The following is a 23,716-nucleotide window of genomic DNA, read 5'->3' as shown; positions in this document are numbered from 1 at the left end:
ATGAGCTGCCAAGGCTATGGAAGCCTTTTGAGTTCGCCGACCTTGATCATATTTGGACAAGGTCATAGTCAAAGTGGAAGTTCTCTCTTCAGAGAAAGGTACCTCCTTTGATGACCTGTTCTTTTAAGGATGTTTCAACAATAGATTGTTTCTCATTTGTCTCCCTCTGGTTGTAAAATCTTAGGGAATGCTGGTATTTTGTCTAAAATACGTATTTGTGCTGTGTTTTTGCAACTGTCATGTAAATGAAGTAATAGTTAACTTTTAGAGAAATAAACTTATGAGGAATGCAGCTGGCTATGAAGGAGTTCTTATATTTAAAAATATTTATTTATTTGAAAAACAGAGGGAGAAAGACAAAGACAGCTCTTCCATCTTCTGGTTCACTCCCCAAATGCCCACAACTGCTCGGGTTGGGCCATGTTGAAGCCAGGAGCCAGGAACTCAGTCTGGGTCTCTTTCATGTAGGTGTCATGTACCTAGGTACTTGAGCCATCAGTTGCTGCCTTCCAGGGTGTACATTAACAGGAAACTGGAATCAAAAGCAGAACGAGAACTTGAACTCAGGCACTCCAATATGGGAAGTGTTTTAAGTGCTGTGACAAGCCCACCCTGAGTTCTTTTCTTAAATGTAGATCTGTGATCACAGAAAGTTTTAAGAGTTTATTTGTTTATTTTAAAGTTTGAGTGAATACTAGATACCTCTTTTTTTTTTTTTTCTAGATTTATTTATTTATTTGGAAGTCAGAGTTACACAGAGAAGGAGAGGCAGAGAGAGAGAGAGAGGGAGGGAGGGAGGGAGGTCGGTCTTCCATTCGCACTGCAAGTGGTGGCTTTACCTGCTACGCCACACACCGGCCCCAAGAGCTTATTTTTAAATTAATCAGGTGAGAGTTTAGAGTAAATGTGGAGTGTATAATTCACATGAATCCTGTCTCTCACCTACATCTTCCAAGACTTAAGTTAATACTTGCATTCAGTCTACAATAATGAGAATCAAAGTTTTAAATGAAAATAGATATACCTATGTGCAGTACTACTGTTATTCAGATTGTCTGTGTTTTCTCGTTAAGTATGAACATTCTTTATTGATAGTAAATCTGAAAGTAAGTTTGAAAAGATTTTTCTTTGTTGTAGAGTGAGAGAAGAGAAGTTTAACTTTCTTTAAGCCTTTCTGAATTGGCAGGTCTTACTAGGAGTGTCGAGGCTGGTTAGCTCTTCTGCCTCCAGGGTCTGTGTAGATTAAGGGTAGCTTAGCACCACTGCCTGGGGTGCCCTGGCACCACTCCCCATGCAGGCTTAGGACTTGGTCAGCAGAGGGAGTTATAGATGTCTTTATTGAATACAAAAATATTTCTTTCTTTTTTTAAATTTTTTGACAGGCGGAGTGGACAGTGAGAGAGAGAGAGACAGACAGAAAGGTCTTCCTTTGCCGTTGGTTCACCCTCCAATGGCCGCTGCGGCCGGTGCGCTGCGGCGATCCAAAGGCAGGAGCCAGGTGCTTCTCCTGGTCTCCCATGGGGTGCAGGGCCCAAGCACTTGGGCCATCCTCCACTGCACACCCAGGCCACAGCAGAGAGCTGGACTGGAAGAGGGGCAACTGGGACAGAATCCGGTGCCCCGACCAGGACTAGAACCTGGTGTGCCGGTGCCGCAAGGTGGAGGATTAGCCTAGTGAGCCGTGGTGCCGGCCCAGTATTTCTTTCTAATATTAGATCAGTAGAAGTCCTCTAGGAATACCTCAAGCTTAGTAAAGGGGGGAAGGAGACATCTTACAGGGTTTCAGTTGAGGAATCTTAGATAGCAACTATGATTTTTTGTCTCAGAGATTCTGCAGCTTGGAGCCCACTTAACAAATAAAGCATATAGAACGTTTTATCTTGCAAATGTTTATAGGGGTGTATACCATACCAAGACAAGCTTTCATTGAAAGCAGATATGAGGATTTTGTTCCCAGTTAAGAGCTGAGGAATGGTTAATGCCAGCAGTGTCCTGTTTTAGCACTTATCTATAATATTCCAAGTGTGACTTGTAAAAACAAACTCTAGGCCTCCCATTCTGATGGATCCTCTGTGGAGGCTCTTCTCCTGTGATCCGCAACATCCTTGTGGACATCCATGAAGTCCTAATGTTATATTCCCATTTCGTTACCACCCTCAGTCCTAGGGCAGTCGCCATCCTGTCTGCCTATCCAGCACTTAGCACAGTGTCTGCACCTTAATAAATGAGTGAAAATGCTCCCTTAAGAGTTCATTTTTAGAGTTACAGTGCTGGCTTCTAGTCTGGTAAGTGACTCCTTGATTTTCCAGGATGATTTTCTTGAGTCCTTTTAACTTGTTTCTTTTCCCGAATATTAAAAGCAACATTTAGACATGTAGTTCTTTAGAAATTTGTTATTTATGTTGGTATAGTCCTGAAAAATCAATTTTTTAAAAATAACTCCTCTTTGTTTTTTTTTCAAGATTTTGTTGTTTATTTATTTATTTGAGAGATTGAGTTACAAACAGAGGGAGAGACAGAAAGAAAAGGGTCTTCTATCAGCTGGTTCACTTCCCAAATGGCCTCTGCAGCCAGAGCTGAGCTGATCCAAAGCTGGGAGCTGGGAGTTTCTTCCGGGTCTCCCAAGCAGGTGCAGAGGCCCAAGCAATCAACCATTTTAGTTTTTTAAATTTTTTAGAAACCTTTTATTTATGAATACAACTTCAGGAATCTAGTGATTCTTCCCACCATACCTGTCCTTTCACCCCCACTCCCACCACCCCCCCTTTCCCAATCCCAGTCCCATTCTCCATTAAGATTCCTTTTCAGTTAACGTTATACGCAGAAGACCAACTCTATACCAAGTAAAGATTTCAATAGTTTACACACACACACACACACATACACACAAAGTATAAAAAACTGTTTGAGAACAGGTTTTACAGTTAATTCTCATAGTACAACTCATTGAGGACAGAGGTCCTGCGTGGAGAGTAAGTGCACAGTGACTCCTGTTGTTAATTTAACAATTAACACTCTTATGTATGGCTTCAGTGATTACCTAGGGCTTTTTTTTTTTTTTTTTTTTTTGACAGGCAGAGTGGACAGTGAGAGAGACAGAGAGAAAGGTCTTCCTTTTTACCGTTGGTTCACCCTCCAATGGCTGCCGCGGCCGGCGCTCTGCGGCTGGCACATCGTGCTGATCCGAAGCCAGGAGCCAGGTGCTTTTCCTGGTCTCCCATACCTAGGGCTTTTGGCATGAGCTGCCAAGGCTATGGAAGCCTTTTGAGTCCACCGTCTCCATCAGTATTTAGGCAAGGTCATAAGAAAAATGGAAGTTCTCTCCTCCCTTCAGAGAAAAGTACCTCCTTCTTTGATGGCCCATTTTTTCCACTAGGATCTCATTCACAGAGATCCTTCATGCAGGACAATATTTTTGCCACAGTGTCTTAGCTTTCCATGCCTGAAATGCTCTCATGGGCTTCTCAGCCAGACCAGATGCATTAAGGCTGATGATGAGATCAGAGTGCTTGGCCCTCTTCTACTGCTTTCCCAGGCCACAGCAGAGAGCTGGATTGGAAGAGGAGTAGCTGGGACTAGATCCATTGTCCATATGGGATGCTGGTGCTGCAGGTGGAGGGTTAAACTACTGTGCCACAGTGGCAGCCCCAAAAGTCAGTTTTTAATGAATCATTGCTTAAACAGAGGCAGTGCTTCTTTTTTTTTTTTTTTTTTTAATTTGAGAGAGTTACAGAGAGAAAGATGTGGAGACCGAGAGTGGGAGGAAGGGAGGGAGAAAGGGAGAAAAGGGGGCTAGATATCTTCCATCTGCTGATTCCCTTCCCAGAGGGCCACAACAGCCAGGTCTGGATCAGGCTGAAACCAGGAGCCAGGAGCTTTATCCACATCTCCCATGTGGGTGGCAGGGGTCCAATTACTTGGGTCATCTTCCACTGCTTTTCTCAGGCCATTAGCAAGTAGCTGGATTGGAAGTAGAGCAGCTGGGACATGAATTGGTGCTCATATGGGATGTTGACCTTGCAGGCAGTGGCTTTACCCATTATGCCATAATGCCAGCCACAGTAATATTTATTAACCATATGTGACTATAAAATCCCTTGTTTGCATAATTCATATTAACATGATGAGGAATACATTTTTGGAAATTTAACTGTCCAGTTCATTTGAATATCTGTTATTGGATTTTCTTAAGGCATGTATAATTATATAGGTGTCAAGATTATTGGCCCAGGTGCTGGGAGAGACATATATTTTCCTTTTCATTTTCTCTCACTGCTACCTCTATGGTTTTACAATTCTATGCCTTTTTGAAAAACTGGACTTTAGATACCATGGTCCACTGTAAGATAAAAAACTAGCTAAATGGGTCCCCTTGAAATTTGTACTGTCATTATCTTTGCTGGACAGAGATAGAACTCCTTGATGTAAGCTCTGCTTAAGCCTTTTATCATAATTTTTTGGAAAGAACTAATAAGCCTTTTTCTGTTTTGATGTGTCACATTTGCTTTTACTCTGTATTATGACATCTCTTCATTATATCAGAAATTCTACCCTAATAGTATTTACTTGGTGTAACTCTGTGGCTGCTGTTATTTGACTAGTTATTAGAGGCCCAATGTGTACCAATTTATGTGGAAAATAATTTTATATACTTTAAAAGATTGTTTTCTTAAGAACACAAAATTTTAATGTGTTATTGTTTTTAGAAATAATAGAAATGTTTTATTTGAATATTTTGGAATGTGACAGAAATTTCAGCTTTTGGCAGTTCTCATATATTTTTGTCCTAATCATCATGTTTTGGGATGGAAATTCAATGGTTTTTACCTGAAGTAAAGTACATCCTTATATATTTATGTGTTTTTCACATGGCGATATAATTTAGTAAGCCTTTTTTTTTTTTATTAAAGATTTATTTACTTATTTGAAAGTCAGAGTTACACAGAGAGAGAAGGAGAGGCGGGGGGCGGGGGGGAATAGGTCATCCATCTGCTGGTTCACTTCCCAATTGGCCGCAAGGTCCAGAGCTACACCCATCTGAAGCCAGGATACAGGAGCTTCCTCTGGGTCTCCCAGGCAGGTGTAGGGGCCCAAGGACTTGGGCCCTCTTTTACTGCTTTCCCAGGCCAAAGCAGAGAACTGGATAGGAAGTGGAGCAGCAGGGACAAGGAGCCCATACTGGATGCCTGCTGGGATGCTGGCACTGCAGGTGGCAGCTTTAAGAGCTAAGCTGAAGACAGAGCCTGCCCCAAGCCTGTCTTTAAAACTTAACCCTTTCCTCTCCACTGCATTTTTCTTGTAAACTCTTGTGCAGTTGAACCCAACACGCAGACCATGCCAGTGTAGACTGTCATTCTGTGGAAAGTGTATAGCTAACTCTGTGTGCTTGCAAGAGGCTCTTACTGTCAAGCTGTTCATTTTTAGATGAAATTCTCTACTGTCTTTGAAAGAACATGACGGATGACCATTTAGATTGTTCCTAAACAGAAGGATCCTATCTTTAGTCTTACTTTCTCAAATTCTGCCTGCTCGGCACTGCCACCTTTCCTATGTGCTTGGTAGTTTTTTCCCTTCCCCTCACTCCTCCTCTTTTTTTGTTTTGTTTTGTCTTGTTCTATTTTGTTTCAGTTGCTATGAAAGGGAACTGAGAGTTGAAGCAGTCACTGGTCATTAAGCTTCCTCCATGGGTGGCCCATCATTCTAGTTTATGCCTGACTGACTGTTTACAAGAGTGAGTACTCTTTGGCATTGAAAAAATGTGACGTTACCTCAACATATATACCATATTCTAGAATACAAAAATTTTCTTCTTTCCTTTTCACATGGTTGTACCTTTATCCCCAAAATGTGAACTTCTGGTACTTTTAAAGAAAACAAAAAACTACATAAGACAAAACAATTTAAAAATCAATTTGAGGCTGGTGCCGCGGCTCACTAGGCTAATCCTCCGCCTGCGGCACCAGCACCCTGGGTTCTAGTCCCTGTCAGGGTGCCGGATTCTGTCCCGGTTGCCCCTCTTCCAGTCCAGCTCTCTGCTGTGGCCCTGGAGTGCAGTGGAGGATGGTCCAAGTGCTTGGGCCCTGCACCCCATGGGAGACCAGGAGAAGCACCTGGCTCCTGGCTTCGGATCAGCTTGGTGCGCGGGCCGCAGCGGCCATTGGAGGGTGAACCAATGGCAAAGGAAGACCTTTCTCTCTGTCTCTCTCTCTCTCACTGTCTAACTCTGCCTGTCAAAAAAAAAAAAAAAAAATCAATTTGAAAATTACAAGATTACTCTCAAGTTGTGACATTTTCATATGCCTTTTTTGCCAAAGAAAATCAGGGGAGATACTTGGTACCACATACTAAATTCTAGATAATTCCTGTGTACTTACAAATATGAAAGTAGTTTTGAATTTTATATCCTGGTAAAACAGTTTTCTTTATGCTTTTCAAGAGTAAAATGTGTTTAGAAAATGACATTTTTACCTGAATGGTGGTCGATTTTAATTATAGCTGAATGTTGTGCTTGATCAAAGTCAGCATGCAGAATCAGCTCCTGTGTAGGTTCTGGGAAGGGTGGGCAGCTTGTGCCTTCAGAGTGTTTATTTTGGACAACTGAGGAGGGGTATGATAAACAGGAATCTACTGATTAGTGCCTTCTAGGGACAGAAGGGTGGTTTTATAATTGCCTCCCACCATAGATTTGGATATTTGAGAAATAAAATGACTGTAGATAACAGTAGCCTCAAAACCATTGTTTGCCTTAGAACCATATCTCACGTCTTTGAACTCAGATTCTCCCAGTCCTATATAACTTTATCCACATTTCTGAAATCTTTTTAAAAATATTTATTTATTTGAGAGGCAGAGTTGCAAACAGAGAGAGGGAAAGAGAGAGAGAGAGGTCTTCCATTTGCTGATTCACTCCCCAAATGGCCTCAGTGGCCGGAGCTGGGCCAATCCAAAGCCAGAACCAGGAGCTTCTTCCTTTCTCCTATGTGGGTGCAGGGGCCCAGGCACTTGGGCTGTCTTCCACTGAGTTCCCAGCCATTAGCAGCGACATGAATTGGCGTGCATATGTGTAGATGGGAGGCTTAACCTACACGCCACAGCGTTGGCCCCACATTTCTGAAATTATGATTGTTCTGTTATCTTTTAGTTAGGTGGATTAAAAATAATTTTATTTTGACAAACTTTGGATTTACATAATTCCTGGCAATAATAAAACTAAGGCTGAGGCTCTCTGGGGACTATTGGGCAATTAAGTATAAACTCCCAATATATTGTTCCACTTTGGGTTTTTACCTCAGCTTTATTAGTCAGCCTAAATAGGTTGCACAGATTCACAGAGAAATATAATATACAGTAGTTGGCAGAAATGAGATCTAACTGCATTGATTGTTTTAAGTGTTTTGGGAGTGTTTCTTTTGTGTTAATGATGGACTGTTTCTCTGTGATCACATAAATAACCATGCAAGCACAGTTATTCCTTGATGTGAAGGACACCATTCTGCAGGTATCTTTGATTTTCATAGGCTAGCACCTGCAGAGCTGCTGCATCACTTTTCTTCTCAGCCTAGCATCCCATAGTTTGAATAGACAGTAATTTATGGAGTGAGTCCTTCGCATCAGGATATCCCTTATCTTAACCTGTTAAAAATTCCTCGTGTAGGAAGAGCTGTTTAGGAACTAATAAAAATAAGGACATCAAGAAAATTAGTACTAAATTATTCTACTTGACAGCTTTGTTGGAAGCTGTCAGATTGTATCTCTTTTCATGGGGTTGACCTAAAAAATAACTGTCACATTGTTGACACAGACCAGAAACTTCCCAAGATAGTTCAGTCCAGACTCACGGGAACATGCACAAGCTCTCTATCAGATTCTCGGTGTTGGCTGAAACCACTGTGTGTTGTGCAGAACCAGCAGAGTGAGGAAGAGAACAAATGCCAGAAGGTCTGGCTTATTTTTGGAACAAATAGTGGTGACCAGAGTGTGTGTTTGGTTCCTTGAATAGCCAGTGTCAGAATGGCAGCCTGGTCCACACTTAGATCAGTTGAGTGTGTCACTTTTTAGCTCTGCAGCTTTTTTTGCTTCTTGTCACACTCAGTGGCTGCCTGAATTCTCCGCTTTGCATCTGAGCTGCAGGGTTCTGATGCTGGTAATGGAGCAGAGTAACACTTCATTTAACTGCCATCTTTGGGGAGTGAGATGTTCCACATAAGCGATTTCTCCAGTAATCCCCCAAGAACCAAAACTTTTCAGAAAAACTAAATCTTCGAAGTGTGTGTGTTTGTATGTGTACAAAGAAAGAGGAATGTGGATTCTGAATGTCATCTTTGCATAGGCTGTGAAAAATGTCCTTACTAATTGAATTAATTAAATCTTAAGTAGAATTTATCCCAGTAACCAAACAATACTCTGAAATCACTAGACGCTTTCCTTTGTGGACCAGTAATACATATAGTTATTATAGGAGATTATTTGTAGCTTTGGCTTGATGACTATCAGCAGCACATTTTTGGTTATTAGAATGCTACCATGCCCTTTAAAAACTCTATGGTGTTCCATTAAAAATAGGGTGGCTGTTGTCATTTTCTCCCCTAGAATGGAGTTGCCGTACGTAGCAATTGTACCCTCTTTTCTGTTGCTCTCCCATATTGACTGCAACCTGGCCCACATTAGGTGCTTAGTAAATACTTACTGAATGAACAATGTTGTATACACTTACCAGTAATTTAGATGGGAAATCTTTCCATTATTCCTGAAGAAAGGGAGGATTAGAAAGTAGTGTAACCAAGTGAGAATATTAAGGTAGTCTGCAGGTGAGGTAACTTTTTTTTTCCGGGGACAATTGAATTTTAAATTAAAAAAAAAAAAAAATCTGTGATACAAGTTTGTCTTCTCTGTGTTTTTTGTTTCTTAGTCCACTTTTTTGAGAGTTAGACATCCAGGCCCCAGGAATATTCAGAAACATGTTTCATTTGGACATGACTTTTCTCTTTGTCAGCTAGGCATGTGGATTCTTAAAATACAGGCTTTGAGAGAGTTCTTCAAATTCTGAACAGCACATATTATAGGAGAGGTGAAATAAGGATCTACTTTCCGAGACCCTAAAATGCCCATTTATTTTGACTTTCTGGCTTTTAAAGATGAAAAGTTGTTTCATCTGTTGGAAGTGTGGTTTTCAACAAATAATTTGGGAAACAGTAGGGAGGAATCTGGCAGTCTGATTTCTTTGCACACAGAAAACACTATTGTTTCACCTTGCATTTTACAGTGTTCTGTGCAGGTGCATCAGTGAGCTCCGGATTGGCTTGTTGGAATGCACTGTGCTTTCTAGCTCCAGACAGTGCTCTGCTTTTAAAGGAATTTTGGGGAATGATACAGATGTTGTACTTATGCATTTATATTAACTTTGTAATATACATGAACAGTTCACAATATACCTTATAGGATCCTCCTCAAAAGGATAGTTGTAGCTATCCTTTTAAAAGACGAGTTTTGTGTGTTTTGAACAGGTAAGCTTGTGTTTTAAGGAAAGGAGTGCCCCATACTCTGGTGTTTTATTAGGGAATATTTGCTCTCTGAACACACTGCTCCTCACATATAAAAATGTTATTTTGTAGGAAGCTATGATTTTAAAATAAGAAATGTAAACTCTCTAGTCAATTTTTGATGTGGTGCCAGAAAAGCACACTGCATCAGCATTTCATGGTCCAGCATTTTCCACATCGTATATTTTTTTTCTTAGCCGTGAAATTTCGGCAGATTGTTATGCAAAGCAGTTTTGTGCCTCTCTGTGACTGGGAAGACAGCTGTTAGTCCTAATGAGGAGTGCTAGCATTACAGTATTTCCGTTGATTGAGACCCACGGAGGGAACAGAATGTTCCAGATCAGGCAGTGGTGTGCGGTGAGAAGGTACCATACTGTCAGCTGGAAGTATATGCTCGGCTGCTCTCCACGACAAGATAAATGAGTTCTGCTGGAGTTTGGCAGAGTCTGAAGCTTTTCCAGTGAGCGGTTGCAGCTTACCAGTTTCCCCGTGGGACCCATGGTCCGAGCGTGCCTTTAAAACTACTGCCTCTTTGCCAATTCTTTTTTCTTTTGATGTCCTACAATACCTGTCAAGATTATGATTTATTAAAAACCTAATGTCTTTTAGCATTTCATTAACATGGGTTAGACGATCTTTTGATCTTTTGTTGGGGCTTTTTTTTTTTTTTTCTTGCTTTTCATTAATTTGGCAGAGTGGTTGCGGATATTTAACTTGGCTAAAACCTTCTGAAGACTGGTCCAGAGAGCAGTCAATGGGCATCTCTAACTTAAGTTTTTCAAAGCTTAACTGGTAGTTGAAGTTCTTTAAGTTTCCTTCTAACCTTTGCATTTAAGGGATAGTATCAGCTGAACTCTCAGGGTATTCTTTATTTTCTTAAATAAAGAATTCAGGGGGTCAGTGGGTTGATTTTGTGGATTTAACCTTTCTCTCTGCCTACTTTTCCCCTTATCATATTTGGTCATGTGCACTGTATCTTCCTTTATATCCCTCTAGATGTAGTACAGTGGTTTTCAACTGGGACAGTTTTGGCTCCCAAGAGTCAGGACATGTGATGGTATCTGATAAGCAGGAGCAGAGAGGCGGCTGCATCATGTAGTGCACAGGATGCCTCTACAGAACATGGCAGTTTCATGCGGGGGATTAGCATAAGTGAAGTTACCACAGAGGTGTGTTTGCTGTGGGAAGACTTTCTTTCAGAAGGCAGATGTGCTATGTGAGCTTTCTGTCACCATCACACTGTTCCTGAATATGTTCCTGGGACCTCAGTGTTACATCTTAATTTGTTGTCAATTGCTTCTCGGCCTTTTGGCTAAGATCAAGTGTAATTTGTTGTCATTCATTGTTAAGTCTCCTTGGTTCTGAGTAGCTTTGCTGCATTCTGATACTGAATTTTTTAAAACTTTAATTCACTTAGAACTTGACCTGTGTCCATTTAAATTAAGAATTTCATAAATGGAGCATGATGGCTGAATAATGCTCCTCACATCTCAACAGTACAGCTTCAGTGACAGGAACAACTAGCATTTACATTGGAATTAGTAGGTTCCAAGCATTTGATGGATCTGACATGGATATGTGTAAATTAAGGATGTGGAAACCATGCTTATGTTCATATAAATTAATAATTTGCAAAGATAAAAGAACACCTTTCTTTATGGATACGTGGAAGTTTATGTGTGTGTGTTCTTGTAGGGCCATTTTAATGGTATCAGTGAATATTGAGGTGGTTTTAAGCCTCTCTACAGCATGAGTGACCACAAGATTTTGTGGCCGTTTCTGAGATGTCTCTTAGAAGCTGCTGCCCTGGCATCTTTGGATCTACTGATTATGGCCTGAGATCAGGTGACATTTTCTTGGGTGAACCAATTGTGGTGAGAGTGATTGTTAACATATAGACTAAAATGTGTGCTTGGGTCCATTCTAGGAAGGAAGCAGGTCCTTTTACAGCTTTTTGAAGAGATGAATGATAAAAATGCCAACTTGTCAGTGTATAACAAAAATGAATCCCAAGTACCCTGAGATATTCCTGCATGACACTGGGTTTTAAAGACTGTGTGTGTAGTATCTCATTTCACTGGGCAATATGGGTATTTTACCACATTCTTTTTACCGAACTTTGCTAGTGAGCAGAGGTGATGGAATTAAGGTTTTTCTTCTTCAAATATCACCTTATTGTTTCTGTTCTAAATATATATATTTTTTTTTTGACAGGCAGAGTTAGACAGTGAAAGAGGGAGAGAGAGAGAGAGAGAGAGAGAGAGAGAGAGAAAGGTCTTCCTTTCCATTGGTTCACCCCCCAAAATGGCCGCCATGGCCAGTGTGTTGCAGCTGGCGCGCTGCATGGATCCAAAGCCAGGAGCCAGGTGCTTCCTCCTGGTCTTCCATGCGAGTGCAGGTCCCAAGCACTTGGGCCATCCTCCACTGCCTTCTCCGGGCCACAGCAGAGAGCTAGACTAGAAGAGGAGCAACTGGGACAGAATCCAGCGCCCCAACCGGGATTAGAACCCAGGGTGCTGGCACTGCAGGTGGAGGATTAGCCAAGTGAGCCGTGGCACTGGCCAGTTCTAAATATCTTCTAATAAGTGACTGGAGAGGGAGGCCAGCAATCCTTGTTTAAGGAGTAGCTATAAGCACCGCTACACTCCCCTCCCCCCCCATACTTAGCTGGTAGAGACTTATGGTTTTATTTTAAAGTTTTAATTAGGTTTATTTGAACATTATCATTATGAGTTCAGTGATGAACACTTGTTTGTATTTTTAATTCAATTTCACCATTAGAATATTGGATATATTCTAACATTAGATTTTCTAATACTTAACACTTAAATGCATTTTCTACATTTCAAGAGCAAAGTTTATGAACTAACTGCAGTGAACTAACAATGCAAAGTTTATAAACTAACAATGCAAATGAAACAATTTTCTTTTTTTTTTTTTTTCTAAAGAATCATGTATTTATTTGAAAGTCAGAGTTAGAGGAAGAGACAGAGATCTTCCATCCACTGGTTCACTTTCCAGATGGCCACAATGGTTCACTTTCCAGATGGCCACAATGGTTCGCTTCCCAGATAGCCACAATGGCCAGGGCTGCACCAGGTCAAAGCCAGGAGCCAAGAGCTTTATGCAAGTTTCCCATGTGGATGCAGGGGCCCAATCCTCTGCTGCTTTTCCCAGGCCATTAGCAGGGAGCTGGATCAGAAGTGGAGCAGCCAAAACTCGAACTGATGCCCATAAGGCATTGGTTTTACCTGCTATGTCATAACGTGAGCCTTTAGCTTCTTGTTTTAATAAAACTTTTGATCTTTAGTACATGATTCTTGTATTTCTCCATCAATTATAGGGTATCATCTCTTTCCATGAGACCTCTCCCCAAGACATGACAGATTTCAAAACATTTAAATTAGAAAATTATTATTATCTTGGATTATGAAAGCTGGTTCTGAGAGCATGCTTCTAATGTTGAGTTTTCCTCTCAAATTCTTTTCTAAAATTATTAAATATTATAACAAAGTTGACCATTTCAGTCATTTTTAAGATTATAATTCAGTGGCATTAAGTAAATTTACATTGTTGTGTACCCATCATAGCTGTTCCCAGAGCTTTCTTATCATTGCAAACAGAATCTGTATGCCCATTAAGTAATTCTCCATTCCCATCTTTCCCCCAGACCCTAATAACCTCTATTCTACTTTCTGTCTCTGAATTTATCTATTCCAGGAACGTTACCTCAGGGCAGTTCTGTGTTTTCAAGTTTCACTCATGATGTAGCATATATTAGAATTTCCTTCCTTTTTAATGGCTGAATAATATGGCATTATATGTATACAGCACTTTAAAAAATCCATCTGCTGATGGCTGTTTACACCTTTTGGTCTGTTGTCAGTAATGCTGCTGTGAACATCTGTTTGAATCACTCCTTTCAGTTATTTGGAGTATGTACCCAGAAGTGCAATTGCTGACGCTAGTTTCCAGTGACTGCATTGTTTTCCAGTCCCAACAGGAGTGCACAAGGGCTTTAACTTCCCACATCTTTGCCAATACTTGTTTCCTGCTTTTTTGTTTGTTTCTTGATAAAAGCTATCCTAGTGCGTATTACTGGTATCATTTTGATTTTGATTTTGATTTTCCTAATGACCAATGATGAACATCTTTGTGTGTGTGTGTGTGTGTGTGTACACACATTATAATTATACATACACACATATATGTGTGTGTATATGTATGTCTTCTTTAGAGAAATATCCATTGAAGCCCTTTTACATTTTTGAATTGTCAGAGTAAGCTTTTTTTCTACTTTTTTGTGTTCTGATTAGATTGAGAGTTGCAATTGGAGTTTTTTTTTTTTTTTTTTAATTCTCTGCCATCAAACCCAAATATGTAGAAATTTTGGGAGGTTCTGTTCATTTCATGTTTTTTCTGGTAACTTCTTTTTGCTTCATTGCCTGGAGGTGGTAGATAGGGTGGTATGGGCTGTATTTTCCTCCTGAGAAGAAATCAGGTGTTCTTATTTTGTACATCTATGGGGAGAATTTAAGAAGTAGGAGAAGTTTGCAGAGTAGAAGGTAACTGTAGCTTGCATATCCCTAACCTCCATTCCATCCACACCCCCTGTGCCTCTTTGGGAAGCAAAGTTGATTATCAGACAGCGTGGGAGGATGTGTTGTTGCATCCTGTACCCTTCTCAATGAGGCCTTGACCTCTCCCCTTTGCTTGTAGCACTGTGACCTCTGCGGTGTTCACCGTGGGAGACAACGTTGTTTCAGGCAGTGATGACCGCACAGTCAAAGTCTGGGATTTAAAAAATATGAGATCCCCCATTGCAACTATTCGCACAGACTCTGCCATCAACAGGTAAAGTAAATCAGTTCACTTACATAAGACATATTCAACTTGGCATGAAGGGTTCATTGTAATGCAGCGTATTATTCATATAGATTTAGTGTTTAATTGGTAGAGCCTTGGGACAAGCGCTTCAGACTCCTGGGAAAATATATTTTATTGAACCTGCAATGCAAATTTAGTATTTCATAAATAATTAAAGCTTATTCAGCATAAAACCAGATTGGTGTAGTAAGACTTAAACGAATAAGAATGAGCTATTTATGGCCAGGCACATGTTTGTGGGTGGATGTGAAGTTCTGTTTAAGTAAGTCAGTGTCTATTCTAATGCCAAAGGCAGACAATCCCTGGGTTTGCTAATGTAGTTTACCTTGAAATGTGAATAAATATGGAACATACTACTACCTCGTTATCTATACTCAAAAATTTATTTTGTCACTTTTTTTTTAATAAACACCCACTTTTATCTCTTCTTTGCAGGATCAATGTATGTGTTGGCCAAAAAATCATAGCTCTCCCCCATGACAACAGACAAGTGCGATTGTTTGACATGTCGGGTGTGCGACTAGCACGGCTTCCCCGGAGTAGTCGACAGGTAATGGACTGTTAATGTGTATTGTTAATACGTACTCACAAAACGTGTTAGGAAATGTGGAGTTTCGCATCTGAAATTATTGCTGTCTAAGAAATAGAGCAGCCATGTTTACAATTTAAAATTTTTCTAATAATATTAACAAAGGAAAGAAATTAGCTTTAAGAATGTTTTATTTAACCAGACATTACAAAAATATGTTTAACACATAATCAATATAAAAAAATCAGAGATATTTTATATTATTGTTTTCTTACGAGGTTTCTGGATGTCATTAGAAATCCTTGTTAGAGTTCAAAAATTGAAAAAATAGATTCATAGCCGGCGCCGTGGCTCAATAGGCTAATCCTCCACCTTGCGGCGCCGGCACACCGGGTTCTAGTCCCGGTTGGGGCGCCGGATTCTGTCCCGGTTGCCCCTCTTCCAGGCCAGCTCTCTGCTATGGCCAGGGAGTGCAGTGGAGGATGGCCCAGGTGCTTGGGCCCTGCACCCCATGGGAGACCAGGAAAAGCACCTGGCTCCTGGCTCCTGCCAGGATCAGCGCGGTGCGCCGGCTGCAGCGGCGGCCATTGGAGGGTGAACCAACGGCAAAGGAAGACCTTTCTCTCTGTCTCTCTCTCTCACTGTCCACTCTGCCTGTCAAAAAAAAAAAAAAAAAAAAAAAAAAAAAAAAAAGAAAAAATAGATTCATATGCCCAGGTTGTTCCAAATTACTTTAGGACTTACCAGTACTCTATGTATCAGTTTTTTTGTTAAAAACTACATGAAATCAGACATTGAATTCCTCAGTTTTGCTAGCCACATTTGATGAGCTCATTAGCATATGTGTTGTTACTTTATTGGAAAGCATAGGCTTAGGTATTTGTGATTGAATTTCTTTAAATTGGAAATGTATGAAATGACAAGTGATTTGTCAGGCAAGAGCATTGTTGGTCATAGATACCCCGCCCCCTTCTTTTTTTAAGATTGACTGATTTATTTGAAAGAGTAACAGCTAAAAACTCTGTGGTTGTCAACATTTCCCCTGACCTTTGTGTTTTATTGAGCCCTACAACATAATCACTCTCTCTTTTGTTTTAATCTTTTGAGTGTCTTCATATCTGTGTGATGAGTAAGTTAGTTTATTCTGTTCCTTTAAAATGAATTCATTCTCTGATCCTCCTGTCAACATGCATGCATCCATCCACATTCTCGTGCCTGTGAGCATCAGTAGCTGGCCTGCACAGCATTCCCCGCTGTTGCTGCCTTCCAGCTGCTCCTCTGTTGATTCCGTATTGCTGTTGCCAGTCTCATTTCACGGCGCAAAGCCGCAGTGCAGCTCATGAACCATGAGCCAGCTCTGCACTAGATGTGTACTTCAAAAACTGTAGGCCAAGAATGCAGTGACAGAGTGTAAGTAAGGTGGTGATTTGCTACCAACATTCCAACACCTTTACATTTTAAAAAGAAATTATTTCAGAGTCAGGCATACTGAGGGCGTTCACTTCCTAATACAATGCCTGACCAAAGCTAGCAGCTGGGAACCCGGTCTTGATCACCCATGTGGGTGGCAGGAACTATGTTGCTTGAGCCATCACCATGCTTCCCAGGGTACACATTAGCAGGAAGCTGGAGTCAGGAACCAGAGTTGGAAATCAGACCCAGGTAATCTGATGTGGAACACAGGCATCTTAACTAGTATCGGAACACTTAGGCTAGAGGCCTACCCCCACCTTTTCTTTAAGTGATTTGGACTTTCTGAAAAGGGTCCATCCTTAATACAAGGGTATTGTAGCCATTCTCTTTTATGGTTCATAATTATACAGTTCAAAGTTAATATTGATCTTTATATTCTTTGAATGCACATCATAGAAAAATTATTCATGAAATTAAGAGAAAGGCTTCACAACCCCCTAACAAAGCCATCAGTTGTTTCTCTGGGGGAACTTCTTCGTTTTTAAAATGCTGCTAAGTATCATAGACTGCATCTTGCACATAGTAGAATATTGTCCTTTGAATGTGCTCTGTGTGCATTACATAAAATAGCTCAGCAACATGTGAAGTTTGCATTTTGAAACAAATTTATCAGATTGTGTTTGACTTTATTACTTTGAGAATATTGTCCTGCAAGAAGGTAGGGAATCCTAAATGGTTCCATGTGATCCTGATTCCATGTAGACAATTTCATTTTTAATTAGCTATAAACATTCACTGTTGTTGGAATTATAGAATTCTGTTGTGATTGGGTTTATTCCCTGCTTAAATGGTATGTGGAATAGATTTAGTTTTGAAATTAAAACACTTAATTCATTTTGAGTTTGTAACACTTCTTCAGATAAATATGGTTTCAGTGTCACAGAACCACTGCTGGAAGTCACTGGTTTATATTGCTCTGACTTCTTTCAGCTGACTGATATTTCTAAAAAGAGAAGAAAATACTTATTTGAACTTTTAAGTAGTAGAAGGACTAATTTAAAATTATTTTATTCTGGAGATAGTGTAAGCAACATTTTCTAAAAGTGTGTTTTAGGGAAGCGAGGTCTGTGGAATGTTGGGAGCAACTGAGGTACAGTTGTTTATGAAATGTTGGTTTTCAGAATAGTGACCAGGGTCCTGTGCTGCTGAAGTCCTGGAGCCTTCAGGGTGGGAGTGCATAGCATGAGTATCCATAGGTGGTCTGGAGCGGCTTTCCAGTGTTCATGGATTCTCTGAGTGGGTGATGACACAGTTCGCACAGAGACAAGGAAACCCCCGGGGGTGCACCAGCTGAGGTGAAAGGATGGACTTGTCAGAACCAAGAGGTGCCACTTCCAGCTTTCTCACTGTGTGCCTCTTGGCCATGGGAAAGTTTTTCCTTACCCACTTGTTAAATACCTGATGTCAGTGTTTCTAACAATGAATGCCTTGAGTTTATGTTTACATTGTTCTTGTCCAAAGGGTTGATTCTCCAGCCAGTTAGTGGATACATTGTTTCTTATTTGTTTTTGATAATTAATGAGGAAATAATAGAAGATAACTTTTGTAATCCTTTGTAATGCAGTTTAATTTTTGTGGCCTATTAAAGTTCTCTTTCCAAATATGTAAATAGCATTATGTATTGTGAGTGCTTTGCAGAGGAACATTTTGTGCCTTCTTTGAGTCTCTTTTACTTAAATATGTCAGTTTTACTTAATAATGATTCTTGTGTTTTATTTTATGATATATTAGAACCATTAGTTGAATTTAGAAATGGAAATAGATTCTAAACTGTTGCTTGCAGACTTTCTAAGTATTAGTTAGGCATTATGTTAAGTGCTTGTTTCTTTATGCATATATCTGTGTGCTAATTTGTCATAGTATAAACATCAAACATTTTGTAGTAATTTTCTCAACATTCTTATATTTAATTGGAACCCCCAGAATGGCAGGAATCCACCTAAAGGACCATTTCTAAAATCCTTGTTTTGACACCAGATGTACTTTCTAGCTCCTTTATTACCGGAACTAATTATTTGTTAAAATGATATTTGAAGTCTTTGAGTGAATTTAATTTAACTTATCTCCAAATATCTTCTGGGCTCTTATATAACAGATTTTTTTTTTTCAGATTTGTTGTTTATTTTCTTTCTGATTGTATAATCTCACTCATTTTTTTTAAAGGAAGAATCATCGTGCTCTTGATGCTAGTTCCACTAAATCCAGTCATTCAGCTGTTGTTCTGACTTCACGCATTCCATGCTGACTTTGCCAGTTTATCACTGAAGGCCCATTGCTGTGCTTGGTGTTTTGGGCTCACTTGGACTACTGCTGCTGTTAGTTTTTTTTTTTTTTTTTTTTAATTGTTTTGAGTGGTATAGTTGTCAATTTGGCTGAGGTTTTAGAAATCTTAGGTTTTAGGAATAATGTACCCATTTTGGTTTGTTCGTTCACAGGGCCACAGAAGAATGGTGTGCTGCTCAGCGTGGAGTGAAGATCACCCCATATGCAATCTATTCACCTGTGGGTTTGATAGGCAAGCCATTGGCTGGAACATCAACATCCCTGCATTATTACAAGAAAAATAAGGTTTCTGATATTTCTTAGTTTCATGGTTTGCCATGGACCTTTGACTCATGCAGGCTTTTCTGCATATTAATCAGCCATTTTTGTGAGAGTTTGACCCTGGGAAGGGTGTTTTTTATATGTTCTTCTCACATTGTGCCAGCTTGCATGACATGTACAGAAAAATGAGTGGTCATATTTTTATTTTTGTCTTGTGTGTATATATTGGCATCCTCTGGTCAGTAGAAGTGAAACTCACCTCCCATGTAGCAGATAAATCCTTGTGAGTTGTTGACATTTGACAGATGAACAGTAGGGCATTATGTTTGTGTAAGTTAAATGTGAACCTATGTACTTATTATGAGGCATAAGCAGTCTGTTGCATTTTCTGGAATAATTATACATATCTACCTTTTACTGGGAGGATTGCAGAGCTACATTTGCATTGGCTAATGAGTGGCAGGAATGATCAAAGATTTCATGTCTACTTCTGTGTGAAGTTTTAGCATGTGCTATGTGTAATTCAGTTTTAACTCTAATTTCCATTACATTCTGTAGAAATAACTTGGATATTAGCAGTTAAAAAAATAGCACAGAATGTTGAGTTTGCAACATTCTGAGAGTTTCTTTTGAAAAGAAAAAGTTTCTGCTCTTTTTATAGAAAATCATTTCAATCTCCTGAGGTCTCATACTAACAAATTCTAAAATACAACGATTCTAATCACCAATTTTAGATATTAAGCAAGATTTAAAGCACTTTAGTTTATAGCTGTGGTTATAAACAGTTTTTAGCAGTTTCAAATGATTTATCCACTGAATGTGACTTGACCTTTATAAGAAGGCTTGCTACCTGAAAACAAAATCTTATTTATTTACTACATTTTTGGTTTGCATATTTCTAAATGGGTTCACTTCCTTGGTGGTATTTGAGAGCCAACAATGCAAACAAATGAGTACTACCTCAAAAATAAATATTTGGAAAACTTTGGAGTCTCACTGTTGCCTAGCCGCACTTTTGATTCATAGCTGGAATACTGAATTCAATTCAGAAGGCAAGAAAGACAATCATATCAAATGTATCCCAAAGGTAAAAGGTTCTCCAATTAGTCTTATAAGGTAATAACTATAACAAATAGTCCCATAAGTAACCAGATGCTTTTGTCTTAAGTAGATGGGATACCTCTCAGTGCCAATCCTACAACTGCGTGAGTGAGCCTGTTATTCTTGCCTTCTTAGAAATTCCTGTTCATCTGATATTTGTAAGTTAATGTTTCTTATTGAGTTATGGTTTTGATAGAGACATCTCAGTTTCAACCCCTCATATTTTTAATTAGTTAAATATGGCCATTTGGAGGCTGATCGCAGGAGAGGCACGGGAAAATAATACTTCAAACTGTCATGGTGACTCCTCCCCCTTCTTCCCAGTTTCCTTCCTGTGTTTTCCCCTGTTTTGTGGTGACTCAGGAGCGTAACCAGCTGGTAACCAGTCAGTAGTCATTTGGTAAGATATGGGTTGTAGGATGTTCAGGTTATCCTTTGGTGTAGCTGACCAAGAATGAGAAACACCTCATTATTGGCACCTTTGACTAGGGTCTTGCAGGAGCTGTTGGTAGAGTCTTCAGATCGGAATCATTCAGAAATTCTGAAATGACTGACATCGCCTGGACTGGAAAGGAGAGCCCAAGAGCAGCCAGTAATGACAGAGAGTTGAGGGTGCTAATGAAGGACAAATGGCAAATGTTTGTGATTACTTTTACTTTTAAATTACAAAGGTTTGCTGTAATTTTAAGTTCGACATCTTTACGTGATCACACTGTTTCAAGAACTGAAGTCAGACTGGTCACTGTGGTCGATTAGAATTTCAAGTTTCAGCTCTTGGTATCCTAAGTGTATTTTTGCTTGATGGAGTACTGTATCAAGATATTTGCTGTGGTCTAGTTTTATGTTATAGTGAGAGATCTGACTGCCATATCCCCTCCACTGCACTGCATATGCAAAAGCATGACTTCCAGTGATGAGCTGCACAAGCCATGTTCTTAGGTTCCTTGTATTTTAATTTGAAGTCTAGATGTCTTAGGATGATTTTTAGAAACGTTGAAATATGTATACAGATAGCTAAATCAAACTTATGAACCAGTTATCTGCCAGAATAAACAGTTTTGAAGCTCTTAAAGCATTCATTCATGATGGCCGTTTAGTTGTATGGCAGACTAGTGACCTTCACTGCCAGTAGCTGCTCACCTTCTCGCTAACTGGAGGGACCAGCCTCTGACACCAGAAATGAGGCTCTTTCACTCATTTCCACAAGAGGGCAGAAGACCCTAATGGTGCTTGAGCAGAGTTCTCAGGAGCAGGATATGACTTACTGTTAACTACTGTGTCATCTTCTAACATGATTTCATCCACTGCTGCTGGGACCATAAGATTGGGGAAAGTATATATGTGTGCGTGCGCATGTGTGTGTATGTATGGCTAAAATTAAATCATGTTATCAGTCTCAAGTGATCTCATTTGAAGCAGTATTTGGAAATGGGAACGGTTTTGTCCTATATACTGACGTGTCCAGAATTTCATTTAATAATGGAAGGAAAATGTGTAGTTACTAAATAATGTGTATTGATAAAGATTTCATAAGAGATATGTTGTTGAACAAAGCAACACTTTTCTCAACCACTGCACATCAGTTTATGTAGAGTCAGAATGTCTGTACATATTTTGAAATCTGAAGAATTCTGTGTAAATCATTTGTTACTTAAACCTGTGAAAACAAGTTTTTTTTTTTTTGGAGTAAAAAGTATGCATTTGTAAGTGTTATGTGGAATCAGTTGTTTTTGTATTGTTGTATTGATGTAATTGTTTTTAAGTGTTCAGTGTCTTCATTGCAATATGAAATTCATTAAAACTTCCATGTTCTATAATTACTCTTACAAGAGTTTTATGTTATTGAGAGTCTTTTATTGTTTTTACTTTTTTTTTTCATGTTTTGCTTTAGTGAGATATTCTTAGTGGTTATAAACATTACAATAACCTAGAAATTGAACAAATTAATTATAATATTGTTCATTTAAAATAATTTAATTTTAGACTTATCATCAATTGTGTTATAGTTCCTGTTTCTCTCTAATGCGAAAATCAAGCAATGCAGAATTATGCTGCTTTCGCCCCATCACAACCCCAAAACCTTCTGTAACTGTAATTTTTCTTAAACTTTCAAATGAACTTTTTATATTTTATGACACTTTGAGAACTTAACCAAAAGCTTGCACTATGTGAGTGTTAGAAAACAGTGGCGGTTTTCTGTGGGAGAATGCAAGTCAAGGTTGGCAGTGACTCTGTTTACTTTGTTACATTCTGATCCTGCCGAGTGAAGTGTTTTCTTTGTTATGGACACCTGAGGTGGTGTTGTAGTACTACAGGGCATTTCTGTGCTTGTCAGGGGCTCCTGATTCAGACTGTGAGACTCACTGCCTGCATTACATGGGCTTTCCGAGTACATTCAGATTCGAGGGAGAAATCACGTCACTTTTTCTTACTTTACTTTTCAGATGGCATGTGATTCTTGTCTAAATTTTATGATTACACCCCCAGTTAACGTGAATGTACATGATACACTAATAACAGAAATCAAGAAGCAGGTTGGATGTTGGGTGTAGTGGGTAGGATGCCACTTGCAGTGACTGCATCCCGTACTGGCGTGCCTGGGGCCGAGTCCTGGCTTCACTTCCAAGTCCAGCTTCTGCTCATGCACACCCTGGGAGGCAGCAGTGATGGCTCAAGTGGTTGGGTCTCTGCCACCCCCTGGAAGACTGAGATGGAGTTCCTGGCTCCTGGCTTCCGCCTGCTCCAGCCTCTGCCATCAAAGGCATCTGGGGAGTGAACCAGTGGATGTTTGTCTGTCTCAATCCCTCTTTGTCTCTGTCTTTTAAATAAATAAAAAGAATCAAGAAGAAAATATTTGCATTGTTATGATTTCATCAAAATGCTGCTAAGACGTCTGCTCCCTTACTGTACAGGTTTTCTACTTCATTCTCCTAATGAGTTTTTAAAACTAATTTGAAAAATTGGGAACACTTCTGCTGTTACATGTGTAATAATATTTAGCCCATAATTCAATGAGAAGAAACTGAAAATGAGGTAAGAGGAAAGTCTTGTGTAGTTTAACAGTAATTTTATTAAAACAGCTTTCATTAAGCCAGCCTTGAGTAAAACAAAGAGATTGAATACATCTTTGGAGCTGTAAGAGCTCTGTGTGGAAATAGGTGATACCGTTTCTTGGGTTTCCATTGATGATTTGTAAGATAAGTTTTCCAAGAAAAGATTATGATTTCCAAGATAAGAGAATCACAAGGGAGCTACTTTAGAGAGTCTGGTCAGAGGCTTCTGTATGGAGGCGACGTTTAAACATGAAGCCTAAAGATTGATGAAATGTGTCTAAGAAATTGCAGGAGCAATTCCAGGCAAAGCGTAGGCCATATGTAAGCCAGAGCAGCGGGAGAGACATTGGCATATTTTAAGACTGAAATAACTGTGACCGAGCACAGTGTGAGGGGTGCGTATGCCTCAGGATGAGGTTGAAGTGATGAGCAGGCACCGTCTCATTTGGAGGCCTTGGGGACCAGCATAGGTTTTATTTCACATGGCACTGGCTTCCTCGTGGAGTTGGACTGGAGGGGTGAAGATCAGAAGCAGGGAGGCCATGAAGTCATACAGGCCAAAGGCTGGCTTCCAGGCTAAGATGGAGAAA

At 39.7% G+C, this 23,716-nt stretch overlaps 1 protein-coding gene across 11 annotated transcripts in view; it reads left to right on the top strand.

The window, feature by feature from the left end:
• The window catches only part of WDR37 (WD repeat domain 37), an 80,951-nt gene extending 59,052 nt beyond the window's left edge, over positions 1 to 21,899 (top strand). For all 11 annotated transcript variants that reach the window (XR_016219168.1, XR_016219171.1, XR_016219167.1 and 8 more), the window contains 3 exons: positions 14,259 to 14,393; positions 14,862 to 14,976; positions 18,864 to 21,899. Coding sequence is in view for 5 of the 11 variants with exons in the window: in XM_089311796.1 (XP_089167922.1) it covers positions 14,259 to 14,393; positions 14,862 to 14,976; positions 18,864 to 18,995 (382 nt within the window). In the remaining 6 variants the exon portion in view is untranslated. The remainder of the gene's footprint in view (positions 1 to 14,258; positions 14,394 to 14,861; positions 14,977 to 18,863) is intronic.
• Positions 21,900 to 23,716: the final 1,817 nt, after the last annotated feature.

This window comes from Oryctolagus cuniculus, chromosome 13 (genome assembly GCF_051225735.1).
Source record: "Oryctolagus cuniculus isolate XC-2025 breed Fujian yellow rabbit chromosome 13, ASM5122573v1, whole genome shotgun sequence".
NCBI classification, from domain to species: Eukaryota; Metazoa; Chordata; class Mammalia; order Lagomorpha; family Leporidae; genus Oryctolagus; species Oryctolagus cuniculus.
This window is presented reverse-complemented; position numbering and strand designations above follow the sequence as displayed.